At 40.0% G+C, this 14,908-nt stretch overlaps 1 protein-coding gene across 2 annotated transcripts in view; it reads left to right on the top strand.

Moving 5' to 3' along the window:
* GRIN2B (glutamate ionotropic receptor NMDA type subunit 2B) overlaps positions 1 to 14,908 on the top strand; it is a 283,055-nt gene that overhangs the window by 220,699 nt on the left and 47,448 nt on the right. For both annotated transcript variants that reach the window (XM_028745807.2, XM_077934916.1), the window contains 5 exons: positions 5,101 to 5,309; positions 5,898 to 6,069; positions 7,212 to 7,365; positions 8,683 to 8,808; positions 12,704 to 12,933. In XM_028745807.2, the coding sequence (XP_028601640.1) occupies positions 5,101 to 5,309; positions 5,898 to 6,069; positions 7,212 to 7,365; positions 8,683 to 8,808; positions 12,704 to 12,933 (891 nt within the window). The remainder of the gene's footprint in view (positions 1 to 5,100; positions 5,310 to 5,897; positions 6,070 to 7,211; positions 7,366 to 8,682; positions 8,809 to 12,703; positions 12,934 to 14,908) is intronic.

Here is a 14,908-nt window from a genome sequence, read left to right as displayed (position 1 = left end):
CTACATGGCTGCAAGGGGCTGTCTGGCATTGTTTTTGTTGTCTGGCCAAGAAGACAGTGCTCTGACACTCTTGGCAACACTGACACCTGTCTTGTGCTTTCTAGGCACAGGTCAGAGAGGAAAACCCTATTGCCATTTGCTCTGATTCAGTGCTAAACTGCAGGAAAGCATCGGGTCAAACAGAAGTGTGGCTAAGCCCTGAGCCTCGTCTAAAGGAATCAGAAGTTAGGGGACACTATTTCATCTTGTAGCAGTGAATTCCATACAATGATTCTATGTGGTGCGAAGAAGCCTTTGCTTCTGCCTGTCCCAAATCTATTTAAGTATACAGTATAAGAAAAGCTCTGCGGGAATCATTCAAATTGCCCATCTAGTCCAGCACCCTTTACTCACGGTGGCCAACCAGATGTCCATGAGGAGCCTTCAAGCAGGACTCCAAGTGCAATGGCACTATTGCAATAAATTTCATTGTATGATGCCAAATTCTAGAATTATGAGAGGAGGAGAAAACTCCACATAAAGGCCTTCAGCTTGTAGATCGAAGATCAACCCTTGCTTAAGCATACCACATGAAATCTACTTTTTAAATTACTTACTATGTATGTATATGGTAGTAGGGCTACTGATGCAGCTCAGTTGTGAGTTCCAATATATCACCAGAAGACCCTCAATTTACACAGGGTGAAGCAGTAATGATAGCATTAATTCTCTTTGAACATCTACATGAGGGCATATAGCACAGTATAGGAATGCTGTCAACAAAGCCTTTATTATAGATTAAACTCTATTAGTTTTCACTACTTGTAAGGATTCTACCATCCTGAACAGGAAACCACATGGCCTGTCTTCAGGAATATTTGTGAGCTTGCTTGCCATAAGGTACCAAAAGACATCAAGAATAATTTAAGGGTGCACCACATATGACTCCTGTAGTCCTTATCACTTTTGTGCCACTATATTTGATCCATTGTGCTAAACATAGAAGCTTTTAAAGTTTACCTTGTTAAACTCCTCAGCTAATTAGGTCAGAGGGCATGATTTCAGCAGCTGCAGAAAGCATGCAAATGGAGCAATAAATAAGGAAACCCATAATTAATGTCTTTTAAACAAATTGGCAAGAGTTGCATAAATGTCAATCGGGGGTGATATGGAGAATGCATTTCTGGGAAGTGATTATTTTATTGAAAGAAGTGAGAGATGAGAACTAAATAATGACATTTCCTCTTAAGGACATTTATTTCCTGCACATCCACTTTGTTAGGTGCTATGCGAGTATGAAGAAGCAGCAATCTCTTTAGCTCTGTAGCTGTCCTGTTCTGCAAAATTTAAAGCCCATTAATAACCATCACCTGTTGTGCAGGTGTAGTGAAAAAGAGAGATTTTGCCAGGTGCTGCTGAAAGGTGAACTTGAAGCTTGTGAAGGAGCACTTTTCATTTTAATTAATTCTGCACGCGAAGCTTCCACCAATATTAATCTCCTTTGACCAACATGGTTAATTAATTATCCTAAGTGTTTGTAAACAGATTTTCTACATACTCCTTCTCCAACTGTTGCATGCTGACCTCTTTGATGATGTGTGGCTCTAATAGTGGAGACATAAAGAATAGCAGAGATGCTGCCAACAGGGGCTTCCAACCAAAAGCAGAGCATCCACTGGGTTGCATAAAACATAGCTTGACTGACTGAACAGGGTACTCAGGATGAGTCAGGCAATGAATAAAGTTACTTGGGGGTGCTTCTCGTTATTCCTTTTGCACATATTAAGATCAACACAAATGGATTTTTGCATACTGAACCAGTCTGGTGAGTGATTTAGCACATGCCCAGTTGCTGTTGTTCGTTCCAGATCAGTCAGCTCATCTAGAGATTTCCAGTGGGTGATAACAATTGATTTAGACAGATTGAACAATTAGAAGACCAGTTCAATGTGTGCAAGTGCATGAATTGAGTCAAGCATATATAAAGTTGTTGTGGGAACCTGCTTTCTTTGCGAAGGCCCCAAAGTTCCAGGTCCATAGGAATCTTATACTGTATTACGCCAAGTCAGAACGTTGGTCCATGTAGCTCATTATTGTCTGTACACCGAAATGCAGGGGCTCTCAAGGGTTTCAGACAGGGGACATTCCCAGCTGTACTTCCCTAAACAGGAGGTTTACGGGTTTATAAGGGTGACTTCCAAGAACTGCACAGGGAATTACCTCTTAGAAGGTGAGCTGGTGCAGTGTGAAAGCCATGACTGTAACAATGTGCTTACTGCTAGCTCAAAATCTGCAGGGATTCCAGAATGCTTTCCTTTTGTTTGTACAACCTTTCAGAATTATCATTATTGTTTTAATTGGAAGCCTTAGCTTTTAATTACTTTGCCTTGAAAAATGTGACTTTTAAATTCTGTTAGTAGTAGTGCCATCTTTGTAACACATTGCACCCTCCAAATTGCATATCATATTGAATGCTACTTTGGATATTTCCTCCCTTCCACAGTGCCTCCCCCGTCAGATCTTTCCCCTGTTTTTATAAGAGTCAATCATGCATGTTCACATCCATGCAAATGCATTATCCATCTCAAAAACGAAAGGGGATCCTCTCTTCCGATCCAGTTCTTTGAGGGAGGAGTTTTTAACATGATATCTATAGCCTACATTTAGAGACTCAAATCTGCCTGTAAGAAATGCTAAAGTGTTCTTTTAAATACAAAATGTTAACTTGTGTCAGTGGTATTTACCTGGTCCAACACACATATACAACTTTCCCTCTACTTTGGGCAATTGATATGAGGCTTATTGGAATGGAATGATTTTTTCATATTTCATTACTCCTCTCATAGGCATGCAAACAGATTGTCAGGTTGTAGAATGCTGTGTTTGCTGCACTCATGTCCTTGCTATGTTTTTCTCATCTAAAATGATGTGATGGTCAGGGCTAAGAGAGTCTTACCAGCCCCACCACCTAAAACTGGGTGCTGTTGTTGTGAAAGAGACCGATAGGGGCTTCCTGTTGCCCCTGTGGTTAAATGTTTAGATGCACCTACCACCCATGTGGGATTCTGTAATGGAGGTTTGTGCACATGAAAGTCCATCAAAGTGTTTAAACTTTCCACCAGCAACTGAAGGTTTTAGCAGCGTTTTACTTAGTATCACCTCCATACATTTTGCAACACATTCCACACTGCACACATATGCCAAGATGAGTTTCTAGGCTTCTAAACAAACCCAAAATTCATAACACTACAATGTATTTTATTGCCTACTCAGGAGAATGTCAGACCCACCTATCATAATTCTTGTAATACCTATGGATTTGACTGTTCAAGTCCTCTGTAAACCCTTTGGGATCCTGAGTAAGCAGGTCACCTATGCCTGTAAATGACTTTTATTCCTTTCTTGAAATAACTTGTTTACTAAGCCTACATTGGATTCTCTCTCTCTTTTTAAAACCTTAATTTGATATTATTTTTTTAAAAGGAGCAATAAATATTTAATGATCTGGGTGCTGTTAAATTCAGAATACCCAAAAATCCTTGATTATACTGACGTAACCTTTGACATCCAAAGAGGCTATAATAAGTGCTTTTGTCCAGTGATTCTAAAACATCAGATGCAATAGTAGAAGAGGGTGAACTGACAGGCATGAGGAATTAAAGCCCACAAAGCAGGTAAAGAGTGAGGAACCAAAGTTCACTTTAGCCTTCCACCCACACTGCTCCCGTATTCACCTTGCCTTGACCAAAACCCAGTGGGTGGAGGTTGAGGGAGCCACAGCCACAAAATATAGGGGAGTTTGCTCAGCCTGTGCCCTCTTGTCTCATATCTGCTAACCAAGGCAGTAATTAGTGTCAATGGTGATGGAAATAATGGGCACAAAGGCAGGACTTTTCATGTCTGAAAGCATCATTGATAGGTATTCTGGACTTTCTGTGGGGAATATTGCACCTCAAGGAGCATTAGTCCTAAAAATGTCAACTTGTGAATGGATCAGAACCAATTTCAAAGAAATATTTTTCTATATCTAGTACTCAATGTAGAAAACACAGTAATGCCAAGTTCCCAGGAAATAACTTTGGGTATTAATGGAAGATCAGGGTTCATAATGTCATACACAGTAGCACAAAAATAAGCTTATTTAAGCTTCCTGTTAAAATATCGTCACGTGTTGCAGAAAACTGAACAATATATTCTTTTTTCTTTTCTTTTTTTACATTTTTGTAGCAAAATCTTAAATGGGTGTTTATTAAAGGTATAATAGGTATAATAATAATAATAATAATTCAGCCAGGGAACATGGAAAACCTTTATCTTTGCAATGTGGTCTTAGCTGTGGTAACATCCCATTCAAGTACTTCACATAGAAACAGGGGTTACATTCCTCTTAAAGTCAGCATTCAGCTTTGCTCCTGGATGTCCAGGGAGCAGTGCCACCATGACCAGGAATCTTCTTAAAAGCTTCAAGCTAATCTGCAGCTGTTCCCTTTTCTGGAGAAACTAGGCATGGCCATTTATCCATGTGCCCTAGTTTCTCCCAGGTTAGATTATTGTAATGTACACTACCTTTGAAGATGGTTGAGAAAGCAGCTTCCAGAGTTCTAAATGGAGTTTGCAAGTTAGACCCTATTATTCTGATGTTCCACTGGTTACCACTTTGTTTCTAAATTCAAGGTGCTGACTTTAACGTTTCAGGCCCTGAATGGTCTAAGACGGGGGAATCTCAATAATCACCTACTCCCATATGAACCTGATCAAAGCACTGAGATCTACTTCTGAGCCCTGTTCCAAGCCTTCTTGTTGTTGGACTTGGGCATAAGAGACAGAGCTCTTTTTGTGTGACGCCTTCCTGAGGGTTGTGCATGTGTGTTTGGCCCTGTCGCTGCTTGTCTTTTGAGAAACAACTGAGGCCTTTTGTTTCAGTGGGTTTTAATGGGATGCTGCTGCTGCTTCATTAAGACTGGCTTCATTTTTGGATCAGGGATTAGTGCGTAGTTTTAAAATTAATTAATCCAGACATTCAGTTTCCATGTATTTCTACAAAGTTCATCTGACCACGTGGACTGTAATTTGGGGTGATGGTTTTAGCAATGATCTCTTTCTGTTTTTCCATTGCTTCAGGTGGGATGGTGGAAGGACAAGCGTCTCAAGATGAAGTATTATGTGTGGCCACGTTCTGAGCTTTACCCTGACAGTGAGGAGCGTGCAGATGACCATCTCAGCATAGTGACCCTAGAAGAAGCACCGTTTGTCATTGTGGAAAATGTGGACCCCCTAAGCGGTACCTGTATGAGGAACACTGTCCCATGCCAAAAAAGAAATGTGACAGAGTAAGTGCCAACAGGATCTTTCTCCAGCTGATTCCTCCTAGCATGTTTCTCTCCACAGCAGCAAAGCCAGCTGGACCGTCTCAGGCTGGCTTTGTTGCCACTTGCCACTAACTCCACATTCCAATCAGCTTGGCTCATTCAGCAAAACATCAAGCAGAGTTTTCAGCCAGGGATGTAATGGAGAATGAAAGAGAGAGTAGCCAAGGAAAGACGTAGGGGATAACAGTAGGCAATTTTCAACAATTCTAAATTCTAGCACAGATCAAAATTGTCCAAATCACATTTTTGTTGGAAATTAGCACCTTTGTCTAAAAAAAAGGAAGAAGATGAAAAAAAGAAAATGACAAGAATATATTTTCAAAATTTCTGCTTATAACATTCAGTTTCTGCTAGGAATGCCACACAAAGTTTGAATTTGGAACTAAACATGGTAATTCTGTGTTTTTCAAGGATCATATGGAATTTCTCAAGATTAAATCCACTTTCCGAGTGCAGCATGATGGAAAAAATGGGCCATATGTTTTTGTTTTTAGTTTTAAAATATCATTTATCAGTTACACTTAATCACTTTTTGTTGTGGCTGTTTAGCAACAAGACGGATGAGGAGACTGCATACACCAAGAAATGTTGCAAAGGGTTTTGTATTGATATCCTCAAGAAAATCTCCAAGTTTGTCAAGTTCACCTATGACCTTTACTTGGTAACCAATGGTAAACATGGGAAGAAGATCAATGGAACATGGAATGGAATGATAGGCGAGGTAAGCCATGAAAGGTACCTGCTTTTACTTACAGGCTCACCAACAGACTGAATGAATTATTTCCCCACTATGGCTGGGTGATACTTGTTCTTGGGGCAGAAATTGAGTCATGCTTTCCAAATCTGTGTAGCAATTTGAATTTTGCCTTTGGGAAAAATTATCATCTTGGAATTATCATCAAGCAAATTTGTGAAGTTATATGATATTTACATGTTTTTTTTTAATATAAAAGCAAATGTAAGAAAAAATATTTTCTGAAACAAGCAGGAAATGAAGAGCAATAGAAATAATGTTGTTTTCTGCTGCTTGTGGTCCATTTACTGCCAGAATTTTTCTCAGCATGCGTTTGATGGAGGAGGTGATGTGAGGTATGACATGCAATAACACAAAAGGAAACACCAGTACATACAACTGTAAAGTTTAAAGGATTTTTGCCACCTTCCTCCAAGTCTCTAAATCTGTGGGTAACAGCTCAGTCGCAGGGTCAACCCTTGACATCTGCAGGTAGCACTGGGAGACATCCCTGCCTGAAACCCTGGAGAGCCGCTGCCAATCAGCGCTGAACTAGATGGATCAGTGGTCTAATTCAGCACAAAGCAGCCTCCTATGTTGTTTCTAAATGTACATTGTCTCTGATCCCAACACCCAAAGTGTTTGGCAGGTATGTGTACATATGTGTGTACACAAATACTGAAACCAACCCACAACCAATTGGTTGCCTTAAAAGGGCACACTTTGTGGGGAGGGCTGTTGTTTTCCAGGGAAATGGAAAACAAGGATGGTCCTTCCCAGTAATTATTTTTTTCCTTTCACTGATCTGACCTTCCATTCTGAATGTTCAAATATGATGTGAAATAATTCTTAGCTAGCCTGCCACTCTTTTTCTCCTCTCCTATTGTGCAATGTGCCACCTTCCTCCTACTTTCTTTTCCCTTTAACTTTCCCAGTTCCCATTTCCAAATGTGATGTCAACACCATTTGCCCTTGCTTTCTCCCTTCCTGCCTCATATATACAAAACCTTATGAATGCGTGGCAGCCTGTTGCTGTTTTAACTTACCCGAAAGCATCCTTTATTCCTGAACAGGTTCCAGCTCCTGCAACTAGACTCTGCATTAACTATTTTTCTGTCTCCTTGTCTCAGGTGGTTGACAAACGTGCCTATATGGCGGTGGGATCCCTCACCATAAATGCAGAACGCTCAGAAGTGGTAGACTTTTCTGTACCCTTCATTGAGACAGGCATTAGTGTAATGGTGTCGCGAAGCAATGGGACTGTCTCACCTTCTGCCTTTTTAGGTAAAGTTTTTTAAATTATATATATTTTTTGAGGCAAAGTGCAGGGGGAAAATATTTTAAGAAAAACAACCAGAATGTTTGCTGTTCTTTTTCTAATTTAAAAAACAAACAGCACACACACACTGCTTGAAAGAAACTTTATACACCCTGAAGTTCAATCCTGAACTAGATTTCAGAACCAGGTTCTAGATGTGAAAATGAGAATACTAACAACAACTTCAGAAATATTGGTCCCAGGTTCCAGAACTAGAAGTTTAATTATGCTCAAATACATTTCTTCAGCTTTCCCCTGATCTTTGCTTCCCAAAGCCTGGAGTTGACCTATGACAATCATTTGGCATCCCAGCAGTATGACATGCAGACGTTCAGAAGAAGCCTTTCCTTATATGCCTTATATGCAAAGAAGTGAAGGCAGAGTCTCTTTCTTTATAAGCCTTTTTTTGCGTGCAAAGCCCTCAAAGCACCATAAAACTTTAAAAAATCTAATGAAATCACAATAGCAGCAGGGAAAATATACTGACAAAAAAGCTAGATACTAATTCTTAACTGGCTAGTGCATTTCCATTCTGAGGATATACATCAATATGGCGCTCTGTGCCAGTCTACAGAAAGGGAAAGGACTAGGCTGGCTTTCTGGGGCAGAGAGTTCCAGAGCCTGGGTTAGACCAGGCTGAGAGTCAAAGCAAAGTGAATAACAATGGAGTCACATGCTCCAGACAACAGGATCCGAACATCAGCCTGAAAGCAGTATTTTGAACACATTTCAAAGCCAGAACCACTAGAACATATTGCAAAGTACTGCAATTGCATATTACCACCTCTCCCCATACTAACCCACCCAGAGCCTGCAAGAAAGGCCTGAGGCCCTTCTTCGTGTGAGGTCTGGAGGGTGGCAATATAAGAACTGGCCTTTTCTGCAGTAGTTTCTCGCTTGTGGAATGCTCTCTCCAGGGAAGCTCATCTGACACCTTCATTATATACTGTAAGGTGCTGGCAAAAACTCACTTCTGTGTAAGTTCTGTACCTGAAAGCAACTGCCATTTAGAATAACAGTAACTGTATAGAAACAGTAACCAAATCAGTTCTGGGTGGAATTTAATGATGGGCTCTTCCAATCTTTCCACCCACACGATCATTTCTGCCTGCCAGATGGAACAATACCAGCTCTCCTCCCTAGGGGGCAGCATGAGGAGATGAGGGGGAAAGGCCCTTTCCATAAGTAGAAGTCCTTGCACTTGGCTTCCACTGATGGGGTTGGCCTGTATTTTGGGGTAGGATGGAAAAGTACCTACAATTTTTCTGTCTTTTTCTCTATAGAGCCATTCAGTGCTGATGTATGGGTGATGATGTTTGTAATGCTGCTTATAATCTCTGCGGTGGCGGTCTTTGTCTTTGAGTACTTCAGCCCTGTGGGATACAACCGGTGTCTGGCTGATGGCAGAGGTAAGGAGACATATCTCTCAACATGCAACGATTATGGTCTTGCTTGTTTAGCTTGGCTTCATTTTATCCTCCTCCTGCATATATGTCAACCATTTACAGATTTTGTATTTTCTCTGGGTAAACAAGGAAAGAAGTTGAATCAATAGATTCACAAACAGCAGAAAATTTAAATGGATCTCTTTGGGTGATTGGGCATTTGCATGGCTCACAATACAGAGCCACTAATTTCCAGCTGACCTGAAATTATCTGCCTGACCCTATGTGTGTTTGCTCATAATTTCTCCAAAGTAAACATGCTACTTTCTTAAACTGAAATATATATTCCCTTGGACAACCGTTCACATTTGAATTGGTACCCAGCAAATGTGCAAAATTTTGCAAATTTTGTCGTGCATATGAATTTTAACGTAATAAATTTGCAACCCTTGATTGCTTTTCCTATTTTGGTTCTGCTTGCTTTGGCTGTATAACTGGAAATTTAGATGACGACAATGATGATGATGATATTACAAAGCTATGTAATGTTACATTCATCTATCTCTCATTACACTAATTGCATTAATGGAATTATTTCCTTTCAGAGATTCACCCAAAGTGCCTAATGGAGAACCTCTGCACATTAACCCCTTGCAAATTAATTCACATCTAGATTGTGTGTCAGAAGAAGGACAGGGATAAGGAAGTTACAGCAATCTAGGGGTGCTTGAAGCAGCAGAAACGACAAACCATCTCCACTGTCATACTCTACTGCCTCCATAAATTTGAGACATATTAACCATTAATTTAATATCCTCGGGTGGGTGGGGGATGTAGATGGAGTAGTTGTGGGGGGACAGGGAGCAAAAGATGCAAAGCTGTCTGATTAGAGAGTTGATTTATGAGTGAAGGGCAAAGGCAGAATACAGAAAATAAGTGAAAGCACTTGGATGCTGGTAAGATACTGGTATATTCCCTTGGCTTCGTTGAGCTGTGAAATGGCCCCCTACGTAAGACCTTCTGGTTTACCCACAGGCTGAAAATATGAAGATGCTTGAACTGAGATATTTGTGTGAAAATCGTTTTACCCGCTTCTCAAATTTGCCCTGAACATATCTATGCCACCAAGTTTCTGAGCCCTGAAGAAAAGATATTTTGAAATGGAAATTTAGTCAGAGCTTTATGTATAGTCATGCCAAAGGGAGCTGTTGTCCACAAGCTGTGGACAGCATACATGGACCAATGCACATATCTAAGGAGATGTATGCAGAGTTGTGAATATTCATGAAGATGCTCATGCTGAAATTTCTGTATACACACCATGCACATATTTTTAGTACAGGTAGCAGAACAGATGTGAATGGTGAATAGCTTGAATGAATTATTTGGGGCAAAACTGGATTCTATATGTGAAATGATGACATACATTGTTATGAGAAACACGCATTGCACAAGGCCAATATGGATATGTTCATGTGTGTTTTTTCTGGATACCAAATGCTACACAGAGTTCACTGTGTGTTTGCAGCTGTTTGCATAGTCCACATGATGTTAGCCCATGCAACTCAATGGGATTTACTTCTGTGTAGTCATTGAGGATGATCGTCATATCTTAATTGTTGAGGTATCCTGAAAAGGTACTCTTGCTTTATAAATCTGTGGTGATTCTGGAAGAAGCAGCAGCAAATATAGACCATGCAAAACTGAAAATATGCAATGTTCAACAATGTTTCTTTGCAATTATGCAGTGGAGCTAGTTTAAAGTTTTATTTTATTTATCCATTTTCCCTTTAAAAGTTTCCTTTAAAAGTTCCTTACTCGCTTCCTCAAATTTTAAAAATGCAAATTATAAACATCAATACAGAGATAAATTAATTTGCATGCAAAAATAAATGTTGATGAAATGCTTCACTGTTAAGTATTCAAAAAGCCAAAAAATGCAAAATGAATGTTTCTCATAATAACTTATCTCATCTGCATTGCATATGTGGGAGCCAGATTTGCCATCAGATACATTCATTCAATTCTTATTGAAAGTCAGCTGGAGTTGTGGCACATAAGCCTGCATTAATAAGCATAACTAATAGACTCTGTGAACTTGGTTTGAGTTAGTTCCATTAAAATGCAGACGGAAAAAGAGCAGCTGTGTGAAGGAACTCTCTTGGCCTTGTACTTCATTGCATGGATGTTTCTAGTTGTTTAGATCACAGTGACCTTGTAGGACTTGAAGAACTTTTGAAAACCTGTGCTCACACTTACTTAACAGAACAACAATAGCTATGATACCAAATACCACAATTTGTTATAGAGCTAGAGGCGTCATGAAATTTCTGTTCTACTCATGGGAGTGCTCCTGAATGTCTAAAACTCGTGACGTGAAAAAGATTTATGTGTGCCTCTGTTTGCAAGTCATACATAAGTATGCCAAGACTCCGAGAGCAGCACTGCATACTGTACTTTCATCTTACGGGGAGGCACCTGTATCGCTTCCTCCCTGTTGCAGTTTAGGAGTAGCTTGCGGAGTTAGTTGCTTCAGTGACTCTATTTATGATAATGTTTGGATAAAAAAAATGCATGCATGTATTGTTAAGGCAGATGGCATTTTGTTATACCTCACCCTTCATTTGAGGTACTCAAAATGACCTTTTAGCTTCACAGCAACCAGAAGATGATGACTAGGTGAGTTGCCCAAGGTCACCCACTGAGCTGAGCAGCCAAGGGTAGATTTGTTTCTGGGTTTCCCACAGAACATTAGGGTCCTTTCACTCAATTATTTTGTGGGATTCAGGCATATTTATTTAAGACACTTTTCTGCTGCAGGACTGTCACATTTCCCCTGCGTTCCACCTACAGCATTTTGTGGATGGGAAATGCAAATTGTTGTCCTTTGTGCAGAATGTGGCTGCTGGAATTCCATTGTACCCACCTAAATGTCAGTGTCACAACAAATACCCCACCCTCACTCATTTACTATGTTAACACAATTTTCTATACTTTTTAAAGTTCAGCTTTTAGAGTTGTGCTTTCTTGGGGACTGTTTTTACTTTTTGTTAGAGGATCATTCAATCCCAAGAACACTCATGTAGCCCTCAAAAGACAACAGGTGAACATCAGCAATGCCAAGTGTTTTTCAATAATTTTTATTATTTTTGATGTGCTTTCCCTTTCTAAAGTTGGAGAGCACATCCTTTCTGTTTTTTTGTTTGTTTTGTTTTGTTTTGTTTTAGATTAGTAAAGAGGAGTTCCCCCACTAGTGAGGCTCTCCCCAAACATGACTGCTTTCTTCAGTTATATGGAGGACTGGGAAGCCTATTGGTTGATAACTGTTTGGCTCCGCCATGAAAACTGAAGCCTACCAGCAACCCATCACACTCCCAAAGCATGCTTTGATAACTGGGAACATCCAACAAGGTTCTGCCATCTCCCAACTTCCTCCAGCTGCATGAATTTCCCTTTCTTTCTCTAGTTAGTGTTAACTGCAAGGTTTCATTGCTACATCTGACCTGGCATAAGAACAGTTACCACTGACCATAGTTAGCTTCTAAACCAGAGATTGAAGTAAACTTCTAACCCTGGTTTCAGTCTCTGTTTTAGAAGCCAACTGCTATTTTACCTCTTCAGATTTAACACTGCAATTCTATGGACACTTACCTGGGAGTAGGTCCTGTTGGCGCTTACTTCTGAGCAGACATGGTTAGAATTCTGCTGTAAATTAGTTCATATTAACCAGGAAGAACAGAGAAAGAGAGGAAGAAAAGTGTGTAAATTTATGGGATTCTTCCAATATACCAACCTATGTTTGTGCAATCAGACAAAGTGATGTGTAAGAGAAAAGGGTCAGGATTTTGTACTAACTACTTGGAATGACGGACTTTACCAGTCTGATCACTATTTCTGCTTATGTTTTTGGTCATTTCAGAGCCTGGTGGTCCTTCTTTCACCATTGGCAAAGCTATCTGGTTATTGTGGGGCCTGGTATTCAACAACTCTGTGCCAGTGCAGAATCCCAAGGGAACTACGAGCAAGATCATGGTGTCTGTGTGGGCCTTCTTTGCTGTCATCTTTCTGGCCAGTTACACTGCCAATTTGGCTGCCTTCATGATCCAAGAGGAGTATGTAGACCAGGTGTCTGGGCTGAGCGACAAAAAGGTAATGCATTTGCAACCTCAGAGGGTTGCTTCCTTGTCATTAAACCCTTTTGCTTCTTCTCTGATTTTAATTGAGTGCACTCTGAGTTTGGTTAGCAATAATGCAGCTATAATTTAATTTATGATGTTAGGAATAAATAACATGATAATTCAAATAATAAGAAAACTTTTTAATTTTATTTTCTGTGTGTTTTTTAATTGATTTGTGAATATCTAAACCCAAGTTTCTCAAAGTATAAAGTGAGCACCCCTGTGTGTTGGCATCCTATAACTGTATGAGCAGTTGCCAGGAGAACTGAAATGACCTCCCTGATAAACCCAGATTTTGTATATATCTTGACTGGGCAAAGAAACAGAATGTGTCTGCTCTCTTCTTAGCAACTGTGAACTAATAAACTAGTGCTCTGCCTCCCATTCCTTCTGCTACCCTTTAATCCACTTGAACTCTGCTTGGGGCAAGTATGACAAATACAACATTTTGTCTTTGGCTGAGTTTGTTCTCCTGCTTTCCAGTTTCTGTAGGAATTTCTCACAAGCTGAGAAGTGCTGCACAGCAATGCTCTGAGAGGTTATTATTATCTTCCCTGTAAAGAGGAGGAACAGACACTGATATGCTTAAGTCCATGGCAGAAATAGGATTTAAGCACACACACCCCATACACAATAGCCCACTCCTATGCATAGTTATATGGAAATCCCGCTATATTCAATTGGCTTTACTCCCAAATAAGTGTGCACAGGATTGCAGCGATAGGTTATATATTTTAGCATGAAGCTTAAGAAAATGGAAGAATATCAGCTAAATAGCTATATTTGGAAGTACTTAGGCTGGAGAGAAAAAAATACCCCCATGCGAATTAATGTAGTTACAATGTAGTTGATAATTTAGGGCTCTGCTTACAGATAGGTAGCCGTGTTGGTCTGCCATAGTCAAAACAAAAAAATTCCTTCCAGTAGCACCTTAAAGACCAACTAAGTTAGTTCTTGGTATGAGCTTTCGTGTGCATGCACACTTCTTCAGATACACACTGAAGAAGTGTGCATGCACACGAAAGCTCATACCAAGAACTAACTTAGTTGGTCTTTAAGGTGCTACTGGAAGGAATTTTTTTGTTTTGGGGCTCTGCTGTTATTGGTGAATGAGAGATGGGGATGCAACCCTGAAAGGAAATTTCCCTCACCCGTTTTCTTAATATTTTTTTCTTCCTTGCTCTCATTTCCTGATTTTTTTGCAATTGTGTGAATTATAGATGCAGATGTTTTATGGTAGGCTGGGCTGTGCAGCAGCATTAGACAGAGGTCACTGGCTTGTGGTCACAGAGGTGGACTCCTTGTGCTTATGGGTCATAGCTATTGATGAATATAGTGTTGTAAGCTCATTAGTGCATTGGTTTATTTTTTAACAATAATATTTATTAGTAAAATATTATCTTATCATACTTTGTTCAAACCAAGCTTGTCTGATATGCTGCAAGGGTGGCACTACAGTCTCCTAGATTAGATGTCCTCAAGACAGATGTCCGTAATATTTGTGACCTTCTCAGTGCCTTTTTTATTATTCATTCTGTCCCATTTTAACCTCACAAACCATCAAAGATGATGAGTCTTCGGTGGTTGCTGATGGATGAATTAGCATATATAAGAAGCACAGGATTATTGTTGGTAGATTCAAATCCTGGGGGAAAGGGCCTTTCTTCCTATGTCCCTCCCCCTCCCTTTTGAGATATTAAATGCAATTTGTACCAAACCATGGGCTATTCTTTACCTTAAGGTGTATTCTGGATTTCAGGTTCTTGGATAGATGGCCAAACTTCATGTAATGTAAGGGTTCTGTGGCTGGAATTCCTGTTGTCTTTTCCCATTACAAAAAGATCTGCCTGATTTGGAAGAGGGAGTTTAACAATTTTTGAATGTATGTGTTGCATCTACACTTCTTAGCTCCCCATCTTTTCAGAAAGTCCTTCCCTGGGCAGCCA

The sequence above is a fragment of the Podarcis muralis genome, chromosome 10 (genome assembly GCF_964188315.1).
Source record: "Podarcis muralis chromosome 10, rPodMur119.hap1.1, whole genome shotgun sequence".
Lineage (NCBI taxonomy): Eukaryota > Metazoa > Chordata > Lepidosauria > Squamata > Lacertidae > Podarcis > Podarcis muralis.
Note: the sequence above shows the minus strand (reverse complement) of the source record. Positions and strands in the feature narration are given on the sequence as shown.